At 49.7% G+C, this 20,313-nt stretch overlaps 1 protein-coding gene across 3 annotated transcripts; it reads left to right on the top strand.

The window, feature by feature from the left end:
* The first annotated feature begins 146 nt into the window (after positions 1-146).
* On the top strand, positions 147-19,741 carry ATG4B (autophagy related 4B cysteine peptidase). Of its 3 annotated transcripts, XM_082288398.1 has the most exons (14): positions 147-204; positions 5,490-5,588; positions 6,035-6,106; positions 8,077-8,175; positions 8,607-8,708; positions 9,126-9,198; positions 9,546-9,625; positions 12,876-13,072; positions 14,017-14,095; positions 14,783-14,928; positions 15,550-15,606; positions 16,081-16,174; positions 18,022-18,128; positions 18,241-19,741. In XM_082288398.1, the coding sequence occupies exons 1-13, from the start codon at positions 195-197 to the stop codon at positions 18,093-18,095; spliced, it is 1,182 nt and encodes a 393-aa protein (XP_082144524.1). In that variant the 5' UTR covers positions 147-194; the 3' UTR covers positions 18,096-18,128; positions 18,241-19,741. The 3 variants fall into 3 exon arrangements, with proteins under 3 accessions (XP_082144524.1, XP_082144523.1, XP_082144525.1); XM_082288397.1 differs by having other exon boundaries at positions 18,022-19,741; XM_082288399.1 differs by lacking the exons at positions 15,550-15,606; positions 16,081-16,174; positions 18,022-18,128; positions 18,241-19,741 and adding an exon at positions 15,297-15,426.
* Positions 19,742-20,313: the final 572 nt, after the last annotated feature.

The raw sequence follows: 20,313 nt of genomic DNA, 5'->3' as shown, positions 1-20,313 counted from the left end.
CATGGCAGCTCCCGTGCCCGGAGAGCGCGGCGCGTAGCGCCCAGCTGTGACGAGCGCCACCGACAGCCAATCGGCGCGGAGGCCGGCGGCGAGCGGCGCTCTCATTGGCCGGGAGCGGCGCGTCACGCCAGCAGCCGCGCAGGACCGCGCCGGGCGTGAGTGTCGGCGGCGGCCGCAGCCTCGGCGGGGCCGCCATGGACGCAGGTGGGTCCCGGGCGGGCCCTGCCCGCGGCGCGGCGGCCGCGCTTCCCCTCGGGACTCCCCGGCTCGGCCTGGCCCGGCGGCCGCTCGAGGCTCGCGGCCTCCCCGACGGGCGGCGGGGAAGGCGCCGCTTTCCGCCCTGAGCACGGCCCTGGGAGCCGCGGCCCTCCGGGGCCCGGCCGCCCCCCCGGCGGGGCGAAGGGGAAGGCGGTGGCTGCGTGGCCGCCGGGGTGGGCCGGCGCAGGCCGGAGCCGGGCGGCGAGTCCCTCCTGCCCTCGCCAGCCCCGCTGCGGCCGTCGTTCCTCGAAGGCTCGGGGCTCTGCCGCCGGGACGGGTCTGCCCGGGAGGGGAAGCGGAGCGGGGAGCGGTGACAGGGCTGGTGTCGCTGTGCCCCGCTCCCCACAGGGCTCAAGGGGCGAGAAGGCAGCTTGGGGTAAGAAGGTGACTTCCGAGAGGTGAGAAGGTGTCGTCGGGGAGTAAGAAGGCGACTCAGCCACTCGTCACCCTCATTGAGGGCTCTAGCGAAGCTGTTTCTGGTAGAGATTTTGGGTTCGTGCAGGGAAAAGTAAAAATAAGTGTTTGGCACTTGTGTTGGGACCCGCTTCCCTCCAGCCTTATCGTAGTAGCAGCTCCCACCCCCTCCGCAGAGATAAGTGTTGTTCCATAATAACAAACGCTTCCCTGTGCGCCGTGGGCTCCTCCTCCGCATCGCCGAGCACGGGTGTGCCGGGGATCCGTGCCTCCCGTCCCTCCTGGGGGCTGCCCTGACTTGTTTTTGGCCTTCGTGCCGCTGGCGTTGTCAGCGTGGTCCGGCTGAGAGCGTCCCGACTCTGCCGGAGCGTCCTGGGATCCCGTGTCACGCCTGAGCACCGGACGCGTTCCGCTGAGTGAACCCACACCCCCTGATGCGGGAGATGCGTTTGCTTCCCCTCGGTGTGAGCCGTACGAGGGAAGGAAAACTTCGCTCTGGTGGATGGTGGAGCTGGATCTCCTCCATGAGAGGAGGAGGAGAATCTCTGGGCTCAAGCCCCTTCGTGTCCAGCCCTGCTCCCGAGATGGTCGGGGACCTGACAGCAAAACTTGGAACTGTTTGCTCCAGGCCTTCAAGAAAGCACCACACTCCATTACCTGACTTTGCTTGCTGTCTGTCTCTTAACTCCTCGTTGGTGCTCAGATAATAAGGATTTATTTTGTTTGAAAGGGCATAGGGGAAAGAAAAGGTTTAGTCTTTGTTCTGCAAGGGGCAGAAGTAAGGGTTTGAGCTGTTTGATGTTTTCCGGCAATGCGTTTTACTAAAGTACTAAATTTACCTTCTCTTCTTGACTCCCTTTAAAATGTTCCACATCCAATTGCATTCCTCCTTTGCATTTGGTGAGGTACCTGTATCAGATAAAGGAGAGATCATCCACCTCATTTCTGATCCTTCTGTGGTGGCCTTAGTTGGAGGCTAAAGGATTTGGGGAGGCATGAGAGCCAGGCCTTTTCAGAGAATGGAGAAGCCCCAGGACCAATTTGGGAAGGGAAGTATGGCAAAGCGTTGCTTTCCTCCAATGCCATGCTTCAAAGCTCGGCTCCAGTATTTTGTATGAGAAGTTTTTCAGCAGGCAGACTGACCGAGGTGGCCGGTGCTGGGAAAATCACCTGCCATGTTTCTGTTTGAGTCACCCAAGCCTTCACTTGTTGTTATTTGTTTCCCAAAGTTGATGGGGAAGCAAATGGCTTTGGTTGTGGTATGGGAGATGAAGTTAGTGTCTGACACAGGCTGTGGCAGGTGTGGCCTCCAGCACGTTTGCAAAGTGACAGCAGCACTGAAGGGCTGCTCCCAGCGCCCAGCTGTGCCTCTGGGTGTGTTTGTTACAAGCTGGGATAATGTTTTTATCTCGAGTGTTTGGTTGTGCTGGTCAAGTATGAGAAGTGAAGGAAGGTTTCATCTTCTACCCTAGTTCTGTGTATTTAGAGTTGTTCTTGTGTCAAGATGATGGAGGACGTCTCCTACAAGGAAAGGCTGGGAGAGAGAGGGGTGTTCAGCCTGGAGAAGAGAAGGCTTTGGGGAGACCTGAGAGCCCTTTCCAGTACCTAAAGGGGTTCCAGGAGAGCTGGAGAGGGACTTTGGACAAGGGCCTGGAGTGACAGCACAAGGGGAAATGGCTTCCCAGTGCCAGAGGGCAGGGTTAGATGGGATATTGGGAAGAAATTCTTCCCTGTGACACTGATGAGGCCCTGGCACAGGTTGTCCAGAGAAGCTGTGGCTGCCCCATCCCTGGAAGCGTTCAAGGCCAGGTTGGACGGGGCTTGGAGCACCCTAGTCTATTGGAAGGTGTTCCTGCCCATGGCAGGGGGTGGAATGAGATGAGCCTTAAGGTTCCTTCCAGCCCAAACCATTCTGGGATTCTCCTGTGGCATGTACAAAGCTTTGCCTTTTCTGCTGAGGCTTTCTGGGATGAGGTGTTCTTCAGATCCCATGGAAGGTGTGCCCATGGGGCAGCGATCCAGCCGGCCTCCCTCATTCCCAGTGTGTCCAAGGCTCCTGGAAAGCGAGGCTGCCTTTCTCAGGGGGAGCTGTGCAGGGCCAACACTCTGCTTTTTAACTATAAAACCATGTGAAGCTGAGCTGTCGTGTTTTGATGTGCAGAGACCGCACATCCTTCTCTGCAGAAACTGCTGCTCCGCTGTCCTGGATGCTCAGAGGTCAGTAATTAAAATAGACCGAGGGCTTTCTGAAGGTGAAGTTTTGGAGCACTGCCTGAGAAATGTGCTGATCTCACCCGGCTTCTGCAGCTCTGAGAGGAGCAGCTTCAAACAGGATTTCTGCTTGGTGAATTTCCAGATGTATTTCTCTTCTTTGTCTCTGGCTATAAGAAGGAGAGAAAGGCTGCTGTGCAAGCTGTGACATTCTTTGTGCCCTGCCTGAATTGTTTGGATCCCACTGGCTGGTATTTAGCCCATCTGGGCAATAGCACAGGAGATGGACTTTGGAAAAGTGCTGGGGCATATGAAGGTGGAGGCTTGTAAAGGAAACACTCAGTGACCTCAAGCCTTGTGGGGAGTTTACTGCTCCCATTGTAATGTCCTTGATTCTAGCTGGGAGCAACCTCTTGAATTTTCCTCCCTGTGAAGGGGAAACCTGAACTCCTACATTTAGCAGTTGCGCCTTTTCAACTGTTTTCTCCCCAAATCCCAACACGAATGTCTGACCACCTCTTTGGGGTGCACAGCTGGACACACAGGGCCTTGTACAGAGCCAGGTGTCAGGCATTCAGCTGCCAGGCTGCAAGCCTGGGACTCTCCTCGCCGGTGTGCAGTGTCATGACACATGTGCTATATCCCCTGAACACATGGCTGGTCCAGCTGGAGATCCCCCTCTGCCTGCTGATCCTTTCCAAGCTTTGGTAGAAGGGGAAAGACTCCAGCAGCCCCTTTCCAGCTGCTGATCCTTGCTGTGGAGTGTCCAGTTGCAAATCCTGTCTTTGCTAAAGACCTGGTGCCCTGCAAACTGTGGGATTGCAGAGGTTGTGATATTTGAGCATGTAGGGGAATGTTGCTGGGAAGGAGAAGGAGGGGTTGTGGATAGCTTGATGTTCCTGTACAGCATCCTTGTTTCACTCACTTTCTTTAAGCTGTTTGAGGCTCCTGATGGAGAGTTGGATGCATGGCAGGCTTAGGAACTGACAAAATAAACCACAGAATATTCCTTGGAGCTTTAAAACCTTCCTGAGAACTTCAATTTTTATGTGAAAATCCTATCTGTTACCTTTTCAAATCTGGGAATTGGCAAATTTGGGTAGTAGATGGGAAAGAAATCCTTCACTTCCCTGCTAAAGTTTGTTAGAGGAGAAGACTGCAGTGATGATTTGTTGGCACATTTCTGTGCAAACGGAATTGTTTTGCTTAGCTTGCTGAGGAGTCACATCATGGGGTGAGAATGGGAACGTGAGGCCTGTGCAATCCTAAAGGTGCCTGGAACAGTCTTAAGGACTAATTCACACAAGGAATGTGCTTTAAATCTTGTGGGCTGGAGTTAGGGCAGAGTCTGATTGAAAATTTGATTTAGAAGCCTGTTGCCATCTCTACTGCCAGGGTTCCTGCTTAAACAGTAGTTGGTCTTAGTGACGGAATCTGCTCCAGTATTTTCTTGGACATTTGGAATTGGAATTCCAGGTCAGGGAGCCCAGAATAGAAGGCTGAGATACCTCAGGACGCCAAAGTGTCTTATGTAGCAGCAGGTGACTCTGGAGAAGCCAAAAGTGAGGTGTGCCCCATGGAGGGGGTGGCTTTTGCAGAGAATGGGGCTGACAGGAGCTTGTGGCCGTGTACTCCTTTGTCCTGCTTTAAACTCACATCACATCACCACAGATTTTATTGCGTTTGCTGTGAGAGGTATTTTCAATCTCTACTTTAACAGTTACAGAACAGTCTGTCTTAGCACTGCTTTAAATTTGAGAGGTGATTTGTTACAGAATTGGCACCTGCAAAATCATGTGGGTCTTTTCCAGAATTCTCAGGCGACTTTAAAGTCTGTGTTTCCAAACACAGATCTAGTGGAGCACAGCTCATCCGACTCCCCTGGTTTTTCCTTCCTGTTGCTTGTACCCTGTGCACAACAGCTTAAGCTGCCCTGATCCAAGGGCAACCTGGGCTGCTGGGTTGTTCTGTCGTGGTCCTGGAAGGGGGTGGATTTTTAGGCACTGGTGGATGCCATGCTGTGAAGGGAGCCAGTGAAAGAGGCAAAAGGTTTTGCCTTTCACCTGTGCATGAGCACATCTGCACAGCTCTGTGTTTCTCACATTGTGGGGTGGAAAGGCTTCTGCCTCTCGAGGAGGGACTGAGCAAGGTTTAGTTCCCACCTTAAGGTGAGCTGTGTTTTGTGTGTTCTTCCCTCAGAATTTATGCTCTCTGCAAGAGGATTTTAACTGCTTGCTCAGTGGAAAAGAGGCCTTCAGCATCAATGCCATAGCTGATGACGTGCACAATGGTGCCTGTTCTGGGAAATGGTGTAGCTGCCAGCTGAAGTTTTAGATGTTTTCTGCTCCAGGCAGGACCTGGAGCTGGCCTAACCTGGAAATCCCACTGCATTTCTGCCTGTGGAGTAGCTGGGAACGAGCCAGGGCTGGGTCACCTCTGTGCCTCCCAGAGGTGGTGCATGCAGGGTCATTTCCTGCCAGCCCAGGGGCTTTGGGGGTGAGTGGGAGTCACTGGGCCACAGCAGCTCAGATTCTGTAGCTTTGTCTGGCTTTAAAAACTAAAGGAAAAGCTATGAAAGGTCTGTGATTTCTCCTTTCTCTTTCTAGCTACTCTTACCTATGACACCCTCAGGTTCGAGTATGAAGACTTCCCTGAGACCAAAGAACCCGTTTGGATCCTCGGCCGGAAATACAGTGTTTTTACAGGTATTTTGTGTGCACCATGCAATGTTCTAAGGCTCCAGAGGACTTTGTTAGTGTTGCACTTGGGTTTTAGCTGCCATGCTTCTGTCTGTCTGGCCATTTCCGTGGACTCTGGCATATTTTCGTGCAGAAAGTTACCATATGGAAGTTGTTGGGACATGTCATAAGGGCAGGATGGTGGAGGCAGGCAGTAGAACGATGGTTTGCTGCATCATAATTTGTCTGTGGCCATAGTGTCTTTGGGTTGATTGCAGCTATTTTTGGGGGGGAAAGGAAGTTTTTTGTGCACAGCAACCCTGCCTTGTTCCTCAGCCAGCATCTGCCTCTCTGGGCCTGCAGGCTGTGAGGAGCAGAATGCCGTTGTCCTTGGGGAGGGTGAGTGGGAGGTGGGTTTAGCTGTCTTGGTGCCAACCTCATGTGTGTGCCTTTCCATGCTGAACACTTTCCAGAGAAGGAGGAGATCCTGTTGGATGTGACCTCTCGGCTTTGGTTCACCTACAGAAAGAACTTCCCTGCTATTGGTATGTACTCCAGAGGACTCTAAAGACATCCTGGAAATTACTATAATCCGCTTATCCCTAATAAAACAGTCCCCACAAACATGACATCATTTCCATTCATAAGAGTCTGAAATGTGCTTCATCTAATTGATGAGGCAATTTTTTTTTTATCTGATGATGAGAATTCCTCATCCTCTTGGGTAGGAGGGATAGCAGTGGTTTTTAAAAGGACTCAGGGAGGAGTTTGGGAAGCCTGCTCTTTTTTTAGGCAACCTGAGAGGATTTTTGTACATCATCACATCGTGTATCAGTCTAGTGTGAAATATTATTGAATGATGGTCTTGGGCTTGAAGTGGATTAAAATGATGAAACCTAGAGAGTGAGACTGAAATTGCTGCCTTTGTGCATCTGCTCCAGACTCTCTGGGGGGGTTTGTTTGTCTGGGGGGGGGAGTTAGGTGCCTGAACTGTCTGTTACACACAGGAGCTGTAGTGATTGGGGGAATATTTCGCAGTGAACTTGAAGGAGGATGTCTTGGTTCCTTAAGATATTCTGCATGGTCTCTTCTGGGGTTTGGGTTTGTGTGCTGGGTGCAAGGTGTATCAGAGGAGATCTAAGAGCAGGTAAATGGGATTCCAAGGCCTACCCATGTCCCCCTTCTGTCATTGTCATCCCCAGCAGTCAGTGGCAAAGGAACATGGCTCAGGTTTGGAAAAGAGACTTCTTCGTAACTGGTCCTTCTGGCTTGTGCTGTTCTTTCCCTGCTGGGAAGCCCTCTGCCTCAGAAGCTCTGAGACGTCTTTGATGCAGTTTAATCCCTTTAAATTCATGTTTGTGCCCCATAGTTAAACATATGTTTGAGATTGAAGGGTTAGCACACATTTAACTGGCTCACAGATGCAGTTTTGGTTTTCTTGTGAGTCATTAAAGGCTGTGGGGTGAAGACAGACCCCATTTCCTGAGTCATTTCCCATTTACACCATCGATATGATCTGCATGTCATACAGTATTTTTTCTCCCAGTCACCCCTGTTACTGTTCATCCCTTCCCTCTGTGCTAGCCCACTTAAAATATTGTAAGGGTTAGAGGAACTGTCTAATGCTAATTTTGTGAAGCATTATCACTTTTGGAATTTGTACGTGTTACGAATTACCGGTGAAACTATAGAAGACAACTGGTGGCCATCAAGAAGCTGATTAAATAGTTCTCTAGGTGATTTTCTCCCTGTTTAGGACCAAAAGAAGAAAAGCAGCATTACAAAGACTTGCAGAAGCTGTGCCCAAGCACAGATTACCTACTGGGATCACACTGAACATTTGATCTCTGTTATTTGTAGTAACAGCTAGAGCTGCAGTGGAGGAGCAGCAGTTTCCTTTGGAAGGTCTGTCAGGGAAATGCTTCCAGCCTTGTGTGCTTTGTCTTAGACTTTCCAGCATGAGCTGATGTCCAGCTTTCTTCAACAATATGTAGGATGTGTTTTTTTTCACTGCTTGGGTAGGTTTTTTTTGGCTGGTGCCTTTTTTTTTTTTTTTGGCCTGAGTACATTGTTCACTTTGAAATCTTATTCATGGCCACTTCTGATGTGGGAATTCCCTGGGACTGGTTTGTTCTGCTTGATGAGTTGCCTTCTCAAGATGAGGATTACAAGAGTCATCTTTAACAAACACCTTTGTATAGAAATGTGTCTCAATTGGGCTGAGAGTCTGCAGCCAGGCTTAAGGGCTGTTGTTCTCCTGAGAAATTCAGCTCTCTTGGGTTGTTTGGATTTCCCTTGGATTTTTTTTCCCCTTTCAGTTAGTGTTAGGGGAGTTTATTTGTTTTAAGGGATGCCACTAAGTTACTCACTGATAACCACATTTTTGGTTCTCAGCCTTGGGTGTGTGAGCTAAGCTAGTCCTCATTTCTTGGTGAACCTGCTGGCCATTCCTTCTCCTCCCTCTTGGCACTGTCTTACCATTCATTCCCTGTTTATTTTCTGTCCTTGTTTCCAGGAGGAACCGGTCCCACCTCTGATACAGGCTGGGGCTGCATGCTGCGCTGTGGCCAGATGATCTTTGCTCAGGCCTTGGTCTGCAGGCATTTGGGAAGAGGTAAAGCAGTGCACAGCCCACACTGACTTCCAGGGCCATGTGCTCGCACGAGTGCAGCACTTGGAAGAACAGAGATAGCAAGGACACAGCTGGGAATTGCTGAGGGTTCTGTAATTTTTTCTTCAGTCTTCTCAAGTTCAGGGCTGTTGAGGGAATAGTCTGCTGGGAACTCTCTGGGGATATTTGCATTTTCTGATTTTTTTGTTTGTTTATTTGCTTTTCTGTGGGTCATATTCCTTTATCCCAGCAGTAAGAATGTTCTCTGTTATTTTAAAATTAACCCTTTACTGTTGGGAATGTCTCAGATGCTTAGTAATAATATAACAATGTGAACATTGAGTTGGTCAATGGACAGGAAGAGAACTGCAGCTTGCAGCCTCTGGTTGCTAATAAGTACCATGTTTATTTCATATATCCCTTGTCTGTCCTAGACTGGAGGTGGATAAAAGGGAAGAGGCAGATGGATAATTACTTCAACGTTCTTAATGCCTTCATTGACAAAAAAGACAGTTACTACTCCATTCACCAGATAGGTAAGAAGAAAGAAATGCTCAGACAAAGCAAATGGACTAAGGAAGGCTCTCACTTTGGTATCAACTTCCCTGGAAAACAGAAGGAGCCTGTTCCAGTGTTTCCTGCGGGGTGTTAAGGCATAGCTTCAGTGAACAGAACTCAGGTCACGGGGGTGGTCTAGTGATCAAACACTGGGTGAAGCTTCTTCTGAGGCAACACTGCCCTTTGAACTTCTGTGCTGCTGCAGTTTGGGGAAAGGATTTGCTTTGCAGTCCTTCAGGATGTGCTTCTCACCCCCGTGAAACAGTAAATACTGCTGATTCAGTAAAGTTTCCAAGTGAGAATTCTTCCCTATTAAATACAAACCTGATTATGAAGGGATGCAGTGTGGGTGAAATTACTGACTACATCATTCTGTTTTTTTTGTTGTGGTGCAGCCCAGATGGGAGTCGGGGAGGGAAAATCCATAGGCCAGTGGTACGGACCAAACACGGTTGCGCAGGTGCTCAGGTGAGTGCTGCCCTTTTCCTTTTCTCTGTTCAGTCAGGCAGTGGGGCCAGCTGGTGTGTGGTACCTCCGAGCTGACAGGGTTCTGCCTGCCTTTGGAGCATGGGCTGCCTTTGATAACACCTTCCCTCCTCTCACCATTCTCCCCTCTTGTTGGTAGATGAGCACGTGGCTCCCTGGAATAGGCTGGGATTGCCTAACAGCAGCTTTCCCAGGTCATAGCACATTTCACATCATAATTGATAACACCAGTCTCTCCTAATCCAGTTTCTCCTCTCTGATACACCACTCTCTTTGCCATGTAGTTGTATTAATCCTTCAATACTTATTTGGTTTTGATTTTCCTGTAGAAAACTTGCAACTTTTGACACGTGGAGTTCACTGGCAGTACACATAGCCATGGACAACACAGTGGTGATGGAAGAAATCAGTAAGTATCGTGTGGAGGTAAAATGTGGTATATCCTCGGCAGCAAGAGCCCAGAAAAAAGCTGGAGATCACAACAAGCATGGAGTACATGTTCTGTCTTTGAGAAATTCCTCCCTGTGAGGGTGGGGAGGCCCTGGCACAGAGTGCCCAGAGAAACTGTGGCTGCTCTTGGATCCCTGGCAGTGTCCCAGGCCAGGTTGGACAGGGCTTGGAGCAGCCTGGGCTAGTGGGAGGTGTCCCTGCCCATGGCAGGGGGTGGAACTGGATGAGCTTTAAGGTCCCTCCCAATGCTTGTGATCTGTGAAAGCTGTGTCCAGGTGTGCTAAAACAAGGTGAGAATTGCTCTTCTAGGGCAAGGAAGGGCCTTGTTTGACTTTCATTTCATCTGGTGATGCCTCTGGATCTGGTGAGAAGGTTTGCTGATCTTCAGAGAACATATGGGAGCTGCTTGGTAGGCAGTGTCAGACTTGTTTGTGGCCACAAGGAGCGAGCAGTAAATGGCTGGCTCCTCTCTCACATAATTGGTAGGAAGGTTTCTGCTATTGGAAAGAGTAAGAAAGCTAGAACAGATCTGAAGAGGAAAAGGACCAAAATTGGCATGGGAGTAAGAAGGGAATCTGTCACTCATCATTTTAAGGAATATTCACTGGCAGCTTCTTTTTTTTTTTTTTTTCCTTTTTTGTTTGTTTTTTTGGGGCATCCTGCCCACAGGCTGGCTCTGGAGGCTGAGCAGCTCTTCATGCCCATCCTGAGCCTGCCTGCTCTGGCTGCAGCACTGCAGTAACCAAAGCCGAGCACCTGCACTGCTGGTTGCTGCAACCCTGCACGGTCCTGGCTTTCCCATGGCTTGCTTTAGGCTAATTCCTGAGGCAATGAGCCCACCCAGCACAAACCTCGCAGTGTTTCTGCCAGGGCAGTGCTCTGAATTAGCTGGTGTAGGGTTACAGGTGAGATGGTGGCAGGCACCATTTAGGCTGGCTTGGCTGCCACAGGGCCAAGATCAATAGCCAGGCAGTTTTTGCCTGGAGTGCAGGACGGTCACTTTACAAAGTCACATCTCTTGTCAGGTAGTCTCAGTTGGATCTGACTGAGAAGTGTGTGTCTAACCTTAGCTGAAGGTAGGTGCTGATGCCCTTGGCTTAAACAAAGGCCAGATTTAAAACAGAAATTGGATTTATCCTTCATCTTTAGCCTGCAAATATCACTTCTAGAGCTGAAGCATGCTGGCCACGAGGGTCGGGTGTGCTGCAGGCTCTTGTGTGTGTGGCACTGGCTGCTCAGCACTGATGCTGCTTCAAGTGGCATGTCCATACAGCTTGTCCTGGGCAGGGGTGTGTGTGCTTGTTTTCCTCAAATGTGGATCATTATATACCTGTTCAGGGCCTGAAAGTCACTGCGTGAGTGGGTCTGATGTGTTACATGGCTGTAGGTTTGTGTTTGTTACCTTGTGCCCCAATCATTGTGGAAAGAAGTAATGTTTCATACATCTGTTCATTTGGTCACTGATAGGGTTCAGCCAAAGGTTCAGAGGAAAGAAACAGTGAAGAAACCTAAATCTTTATCCCTTCTGAGTCAGTGTTCCATGAGAAAGGGCATCTCAGCTGGGCATTGGAGAATCCTGTGCATCCCAAAGGTGCTGAGAATCCAAGACAGTGAAGCCAGTACCTGCCAGCAGCAGCCTCAGCAGGAGAGGTGTTGTGTTAGATCTGTTGGAATATGTTTGCAGTAAATGGTTTGGATCCAGCTGGGAAGCTTTAGGCAGTTCTGCTCTGCTGTGGCACCACAGAACTGCAAAGCCTGCCAGATACCAAGGTGAATTTAGTCTGTGCCAAGCTCTCTGCTGCTTAAACTGGAGGTAAATATGTTCATACACAGCACAGGATTGCCATGTGCTTTGCCTGATGAGGAAACCTGCAGTGACACCCCATTCAGCAATAGCCCTGGCTTGGCAGCTGATTTCAGATCATCTGGACAGGCGGGCTACTGCAACAAAAGAACCTGCTTTAACAGGAGAAATCACTACAGATAATGACTTTGGCGTGTCCTCAGAACCTCTGGTAACTATGTCTGTGCATGAGGTGCACACATACACCTTCTCCCTTCTTGAGGATCAGTATAGGAGGGAACTGCAAACATCTGTGTAGGTTGTCTCTCCTCCTGAGGCTTTAGATCCAAGTCCTATTTCTTCTAAATTTGGGTATAATACCATCCTCATTGAGCTGGGTTTGAAGCTCTAGGTAGTGAACAAGCACCCAGCTGAAATGGCTGGTGATTAAAGTGTTTGTTTACATCATGTCCTACCTGCTAGAGTGTCCTGGCATTCAGTTTAAGCTGGGAATAAATTAAATGAGCCTCTGGCATTTTGTCTAATTGCCTTGGCCTCATGATTCTTTAATCATGCTGTGGGTTTCTTTGGGGTTTGCGTTGGGTTGGTTTTTTTTTTCTCCACACACCCAGCAAATAATTAAATTGGCCAGTGAGACAGGTAGGCTTGGAATTGTTTCTGGACCAGAATTTACATAACCTGGGTGCATTACAGCCTGGCTGTGTGTTTGGCAAGCCTTTAGGATGAGGATGCAGAGTGCTTATGTCATGTGGAGTTCTGCTGCCCCATATCTTAGAGGCAAATCTTAGGCTGAAATTGCAGAGTTTAAGGATCATACTGCTTTAGGTCTGTAAAGTAGCTTGTGAATGATCCCCCATAAAATTTATGACAGTTTTTGTGAACTTTAGGAAAATCATAGCTACTCTAGACAGATACCAAGTTCATATCTTGCTACACAGCACTGAATTACAGGTGAATATTTCCTGTGTTAACTCATAATGCTGTCCTCATTCAGTTCATTCATATCCTCTCTGAACTCCTCCGGAGCTGGACACTCCAGAACTTTCCTCTTTCTGCCTACAAGCTTTGTGAATTCAGGACAGTTGTCTGACCTGCTAATCAACTCGCCCAGCTTTGTTGACACAGGTGGCTGCTCACCTTTCTGGAAGAAGTTGTGTTTTCACTGCCCAGCTGTCGGTAGCTGTGAGTACGAGGGGCTGTGGCATAGGCCTGGTGTGAGCTGAGCTGAGGCTGAGCCCTGCAGCAGCCATGCACACATCACACAGTCCCAGCACTCAGCCCCTTCAAGCTCTTCTCGGCTTTAAGCGCTGTAGGCTTTTGGTGAGGAGCAGTTGTTGATCAGAGGAATGACTCAAGCTCTGGAAACTGACTCCTGATGCTTTCTGCTCCTGTTCCCTCTCCGTAGGGCGGTTGTGCCAGTCCAACGTGCCCTGTGCTGGAGCTGCAGCGTGCCCTGCCCTGGAGTCAGACGTGCTCTATAATGGGTGCCCAGAGGACGTGGGGCTCAGAGAGAGGCTCACCCCGTGGAAACCACTGGTGCTGCTGATACCTCTGCGCCTCGGGCTCACAGAGATCAATGAAGCCTATATTGAAACACTAAAGGTAGGGAATCTGGAGCTGAATTCCTGCTGGGGTGATGCTTAAGGATCCTGTTGTGAATTAAGTAATTACTCAGAAGTAATTGCAAAAGGAAATTGTGTTTAGAAACAATCCTTGTCAGAGGTCAGGATATAGGTTCTTGCAAGCTGTAGTCAGGAAAATGGGGGGGCTTGAAGGGTTGGGCCTGTTTTGGTTGGGTTTTTTTTTTCTTTTGAGGATCTTACTTCACAGCTTAAATCTCAGCCCCTCTTTGTGTTCAGATGGTACCAACCTGCTGAAGCCTTTGTTCAGCACAACTGTACCTTGCTTGGTGGTAACCTGAGTGTTGGTTTATACAGTGTTGCACATTCCCTGTGGCTCAGAGGCTGAAGTTTGTGCTGCACACTGAGGCTAAGAGCTGTCAGGTGGTTGCAGGTTGGAGTATTGAGAAGCTGCAGAATTTAGGATGTGCACAAGACAGGGTGCACAATGCTCTGAGCTTGGGTAAGAGACCTCCAGGTTCAGATCCGTGGAACATTCTACTTCCCCTTAACTCAGTAGAACGTGCTTGGCTGCTCCAGATGGATAAGGAACTCAAACTGTTTCCTGAATGATTGTTCCCTCCTGAGAGCACTGTTGCAACCTGATGACAGCTCCAGGGATCTTGCCACTGATTGCAGCAGAGCCAGGACTTCCCCATACCAAGTCCTGGAGTAGTGCAGCCTCTTTCATTTGGTCCACCTGTCTATTCCTGTTAAAAGTGTTTTTGAGCTGTTTCCATGCTCCTAGAAAGCCCTGTGTTGCAGCCTGATGGAGATTTTCTCCAGAAACGGCTGGTTTTGCTGCTAGAGTTGCTGATTTTCCGTGTCCCTGTCCATCTTTCCCACTGCATTTTTGGATGTTTGCCTTTGTTGCCACCTGCTGTTTCACTGTCTGTCAGCTGTGTGTTTTCTGTGTTGCTTTTCCAGCACTGCTTCATGATGCCCCAGTCCCTGGGAGTGATCGGAGGGAAGCCAAACAGTGCTCACTACTTCATTGGCTATGTAGGTGAGTGCCCCGAGGACTGCAAAGACTGTCCAAAGAATCTCCTCCTGGCTAAAAAATGCTTCTGGGGTGGCACAGCTCTCCTGCTTGGCCTGTGGTGCATGCTGCAGGGTTTTGCTTTCCTGCTGGAAGCGTGGAAGGCTGCTGTGGGCTGAACCTGCCACCTGAGTGATGTAGATTTGAACAGTGGCCATAAACTTCCCCTGTGTAACACTAAATCCTGTCTGTGGAGTGCATAGAGCCTGCTTCCTGCATTCAGAGCTGACCTCCCTCTGTGGCTTGTCTGGATTTAACTGTTCTTTAGGTGTTCCTCAAACCCTACAAACTCTTGTTACTCTCCTCCTTCCCTCTGTTTTCCTCTCTGCCAGAGACCTCAGGTTATTCGTGCTTCAGACTTCTGGGGTCTTATTTGAGCTTACCCAGGAAGGGATGAGCAGGAACAATACCCAGATGGTTAGTGCCTGTGCCTCAGTCCCAGGGTGTCACAGTGGAGTGGCCACTGTGGTTGTGCTGGCAGCCGTGCCTGGCTGAGAAGCATTTGGGGAAGTGGCTGAAAGCAAGACATCCCTGGAATGTGGATTCCTCTGTGTGCTTATGAGACCGGGCTCTGCCATTGCTTTTCCTCCTCTTTCTATCTCTCAACTTCTGGCATGGTTCTTGCTGTTGATGTGTCCTTGCCTCTGTGGCCAGGTGAGGAGCTCATTTACCTGGATCCCCACACCACGCAGCCGGCGGTGGAGCCCAGTGACAGCGGCTGCCTCCCCGACGAGAGCTTCCACTGCCAGCACCCTCCGTGCAGGATGAACATCGCCGAGCTCGACCCCTCCATTGCTGTGGTGTGTTCCTGTTCCCAGTCACCCCCAGGAGCAGTGCTGGGGTCCCTCTGTTCCACAGGGAGCTGGCAGGGGCAGTGGTGACGGGCTGGGTACTCTGCGGTGCTGTGCTCTGGGCAAGTGCTGTCCTGGGTTTCGGTGACACTGGTAAAGCAGCTCCTCATGCAGAGAGTGGCTTGTCCTAGGGAAGTCCCCCTTGCATGGCAATTAAATACTATTCCTCATGGAGCAGTGTCATTCTCTCAGGTTTAGTTTGGGCTTTGATTCCAGCCTTTTGATGAGCAGAGGTGAATCCATTCCTGAATCCATATGATGATGCGCCGTGGCTTGTTTCCTCTTGAATCTTAGATGCCTGCCCTTTGTTTCCATAGGGTTTGTTCCTCCTGGTTTCCCTTCTGCAGTAAAGAAAATATTGGTGATTCCAGCACTTGGATAGCCTGGTCACATCAAGCCTTTGTGGAGGGTTCAGTTTAACAGGGCAGTGTGAGGCAAGTTTTTAAAGCAAGGCAGTCAGGAGTAGTAACTGCTCCCAGTCCTGATCATGTTACGTGGTGTTGACTTAAGTCTGAAAATGATTAGTCAAAAATACGGAAAGATAAAGTCTTTTTCTTCTTTTTTTTCCAGGGCTTCTTCTGCAACACAGAGGCAGACTTTAATGACTGGTGCCAGCAAATCAAAAAGGTTTGTGTTTATAGATCTGGTCAGACATTGGAACAGGCTGCCCAGGGAAGTGGTGGAGTCCCCATCCTGGGAAGTGTTCACAAGTCATGTGGACGTGGCACTTGGGGACATGGTTTAGTGGTGATGTTGGCAGTGCTGGGGGAATGGTTGGACTCGAAGATCTTGGAGTTATTTTCCAGCTTTAATGAATCTCTGATTCTCTATCCCTGGGAAAGGAATATCAGGTATTGTCTTGTTTCCAAACCACTACACAGAGACCATGTTCTCTGCAGCATGACGCCATTTTAAGCGTATTAAAATAGTTTATTAAACTACCCGAAGGAGCACAGCTCTGAAATTCTGTTGGTGATGTGAGTCAGAAGCTTTGAAAATCATTTTTCCAGCTCCAGTGAAGTCCCAACAGATTGGATTGCCCCTGAAGTGCACCAGCAGTGCAGAGCTGTTGGTTCTCACGGCTCTGCTCTGTCTCCACAGCTGTCCCTGGTCAGAGGAGCGCTGCCCATGTTTGAGCTGGTGGAACGCCAGCCCTCACACTTCTCCAACCCTGATGTCCTGAATCTCACACCAGGTGAGGCCATGCAGGGAGGGAGAGCTGAGGGTGAGCTGGTCCCTCTGGGTTTCTGGAATTCACGTGGAATTACATGATGACTTCTAGTGTGTTCCTGTTCCACCCAGAGTTTAATCTGGAACTCTTGGGTCAGTTGATGTAGTTCTTTGGCTTTCAGCTAGAGGTTTGCAGATCCCACAGTGTCTCAGGATGATTTTTAGAATAATCTGTGAATGGTGATGGTGACTGAGCAGAAGAAAAACCCAAGCTCACAGGCTGTCACAGCAGTGTGACTCTGGTTTCTAAAGGGATGCTCAGAGGAATCAAAATTGTCCATTGAAAAGGCTGAAAACCGAGTTTGTAGGTAATGAAAATGCTCCAAGACAGGGCTGGTCACACTTGGTTCCAGCACAAGGCACTCCTTCCTGACATGTACTACTACCAGTGCGAAAAAGGACAAGTGCTGGGCACTAATCTTGCCTGTCAGGCTCTGCTTATCACATTAATAACATGCACAAACGTTGCAGGAGATAAAGCCATTGGCTGCTTCTGCCAAGAGCAGTGAGTGTGTGTGGGCAAGCCTACCCCGTCACCAGGCACTGGGCAGCCTCCTGGCAACCTGCACCCTGCACTTCCTGGTGTTTCTTTTTCTCTCTCTCCCCTTCCTTAAAAGCTTATCACACTGTCTGTTGCTGTTAAGAGTGCTCAATTCCCCTAAACTGTCAGTTGATCTTTGCCTGTCTTAAATTGTCCCTAATACTGTCTTTCCTACTCTTAAAAATGTTTCTGTAATGGACTACTTGGTCTTCTCCCTCTTCTCTGGCTTGCAGAGCCTCTCCCATCTGCCACAGCCATTCCATTTCTGTTAGTCCTGTCTCTCACTAGAAGGAGTGATTGAATTCTGAGCCCCTTTCAGGACCTAAAGGTGGTCCAAGAAAGCTGTAGAGGGCATGCAGTTAGAGGACAAGTGGGAATGGCTTCCCTCTGCCAGAGGGCAAGGATAGATGGGATATTGGGAAGGAATTCCTCCTTGCGAGGGTGTGGAGGCCCTGGCACAGGGTGCCCAGAGAAGCTGTGGCTGCCCCTGGATCCCTGGCAGTGTCCAAGGCCAGGTTGGACAGGGCTTGGAGCAACCTGGGATAGTGGAAATGGTCCCTGCCCATGGCAGGGGGATGGAATGGGATAGGCTTTAAGGTCCCTTCCAACCCAAACCATTCTGGGATTCTGTAACTGATAAATTTATTAGCCTGAACTAATAAAGGTTTCTCCTTTACTTCTGCCTGTGCTAAAGTTGCTTCCCCTTTAGGTGTGAGCTCCTTCCTCACCATATAGTTGGAAGGGTGGAGAGGTGGGAATCAACTAACATTACCTTTCCTCACAAAGTGGACTGTACTAATTGCTTTTGGGAGAGTTCATGTTGTAATTACATTCCCTAACAGTTGCACCAAAAGCAACTATAGCAGAAACAATTCTCTAATACATAGGGGTAAATGTATCTCTTATTGGGACAGAAATCTTCATGGATATTAGTCCAGACCTGGGCACGTTCTCCTGTTTTGAGCCTCTTGAGGCAGAACATCTCCTGCTAATGCAGAGCTGGGGCACAGGAAGGTTGTACAGAACGGTGGCAGCAGCAATGTGTTTGGATCTGTGAAAGCTGACACACTTCTGTGCTCCATGTAATTCTCTCCAGTGCATTTTCCATGTCACTGACATGTTCTTCTCCTCCTCAGAGCCCTCACTCGGTTTTGTCACTGAGTCTTGGAACTTTTAGGCACTTGGCACTCAAATTGTGATGCCCTCCAGCTGCTGGTCTCGCTGACAGTCACAGCATCCCACTGAGGCAGCGCTTTCTTCTTCTCTTCCAGACTCCTCTGATGCCGACAGATTGGAAAGGTTCTTTGACTCGGAAGATGAAGACTTTGAAATCCTGTCCCTTTGAAAACAAATAGGAAACGTGACTCTGCAAATTTGTGTATGTGTGGGGAGAAGGGGGGAGGGAAGCTCCTTCGAGAGCCTGGGGCTACCGGTTTTCATAGGCGCTTGCTGCCATCCCTGCCTCCTGTCCATCCCGGCATTCCGTGCAGCCTCGGAGCAGAGCGCGCAGTGTCTGCGGTGGGATGAAGAACCGAGAGGATGTTACAGCCTTACTGGCTGCAGCTGGAATTTCTCAGCAGCAAATGGTTGCTGGAAGTGGATGCAGTGGTGCTTAGGAGTTCAAAGCCTATCTGTCACATCAGCAGGTCAGCTGGGCCTTCCGGGGGAGGCACGGAAATCGTTAGAGCGCTGAATCCTTCCATGGGGACTCCCCTCTGAAGCTTAAGTAGAGTCCACCCATCATTTAGCAGGAGAAACGTCCAGTTAATGCCTTTAGCAGCTTCCCTTCTCACTGGCCAACCTGGGCTGCAGCTCACAACGCCAGGGAACAGCAGCCACGTCCCACAGATAGCTGTGAAGCCTCCGGAGTGCAGGTCCCTACGGTACAACTCCTGTTCATGCTGTGCAGGACACTCAGCACTACCTCTCCTGTTCACACCCTATGGAAAGGGAATTGAGGGAACTTCTAAGTGACTGGGAATTCAATAAGTGAAGTGTGGAGCAGTGCTGTGCTGCTGGAGAGGAGCATCTCAATCCCAGTTTAAATAACAGAAGGAATGGAAGAATAGAAAACTTGTGTGTTGCTCAGTGAGTCAGTCCATGTGCTTCTACAATGGAATAGTGTCTACACTAAGTACCTTCAGGAAAGCTGCTTTTAACAGAAAACTGAATTCCACAGCCCTGGAAAAAAAGAGTCCAGAGCTGGGAGAGGTGAAACAGGGCAGCAGAGATCTGCCAGGCATGTGCCAGGCTTCTGTCTGTCCCCCAGTGTGCTGGCACGGCGACTAGGGAGTGATGTTGTCCTGCCAAAAACCTGAGCTGTAAAACCTCTTGAGGTGCCCTGGGTGGGTTGGTCAGCAGTTACTCCATCTACTCCTGTCAGACATTCCCTTTCCAAAGCAGAAGAGGTGCCTGAAGGTCGAGGTTTCCGAGCTGTGTTGGTACCTTGCCTCTGCCAGCTCCCCTCCCTGTGGAGTGTGCCCAGAGGTGCTGTAGGAGCTAACCTGGGGAATCCCCCGTCAGGTAACCATCCCAAGAAGGGCAGAATGCCTTGAGAAGGTCCAAATATACTGGAAATTTTAGCTACTTTAACATGGTAGCTCTGCCTAGGGCCCTTCACACAGAGAAAGGTAAATGTGGAGGAGAGAGCTGTCTCCATGCACACTGCAAGGGAAGTTGCTGCTGTAGTTTCCTTGGTGCGTGCTGCACACTGCAACCCTGTTTACAAGGCTTTGGTTTGTGCATTCGGGTTTGGAACCTGTCAGATGATGGTGGTGTGCCCAAGGGTGCTGCCACCAGGCTAGAAATGACCTGTTTCCCCCGTGACTGACCTACTGATGCTCTAACTGTCCCCGTGATACTCGAAAGCAGAGGTTTGAACTGGGAACCACAATGCTTCTGTCACTAAATTATTATTTGCTGCTTTCTTCCTGCTTCTCCTCTTCTCTCTTGTAGTCAGGGGAAGAGGCAGCAGAGGAAGTGGGGCTGTGCTCCATTCATCTGCTTTCAATTTCTATCTGAATAAACAGATCTAAAATCTTTGCCTGTCCTGATGTCCTTGCACACGTTGAAGGAGGTGGTGGGTAGTAGGCAGTACACCAGATGAGTCCAGTGTGCAGAGGGGCTCCAAGAGAGCTGGAGAATGACTGTGAACAAGGGCCTCAAGGACAGACCAAGGGGAAATAGCTTCCCACTGCCAGAGGGCAGGGTTAGATGGGATATTAGGAAGGAATTCTTCCATGTGAGGGTGCCGAGGCCCTGGCACAGGGTGCCCAGAGAAGCTGGGGCTGCCCCTGGATCCCTGGCAGTGTCCAAGGCCAGGTTGGATGGGGCTTGGAGTATCCTGGGATAGTGGAAGGTGTCCCTGCCCATGGAAAAAGATGATCCTTAAGATCACTTTCCAACCCAAAGTGATTCTACTGTTTATTTCATGTTCATGGTTTTATGTTTAAGGACAGCTCAGCCAGATTTTACCCGAGTGTTAACAACCCAAATAGCACAGCTAAGCTCAGCTTAGATCTTTAACGGGTATTTCTGGCTTTTCAGTGTGTTGTTGTGTCCCA

Source organism: Coloeus monedula (genome assembly GCF_965178545.1).
Source record: "Coloeus monedula genome assembly, chromosome: 10".
Classification (NCBI taxonomy): domain Eukaryota; kingdom Metazoa; phylum Chordata; class Aves; order Passeriformes; family Corvidae; genus Coloeus; species Coloeus monedula.
The sequence above is the reverse complement of the archived record's forward strand: the minus strand, read 5'-3'. Positions and strand labels throughout refer to the sequence as shown.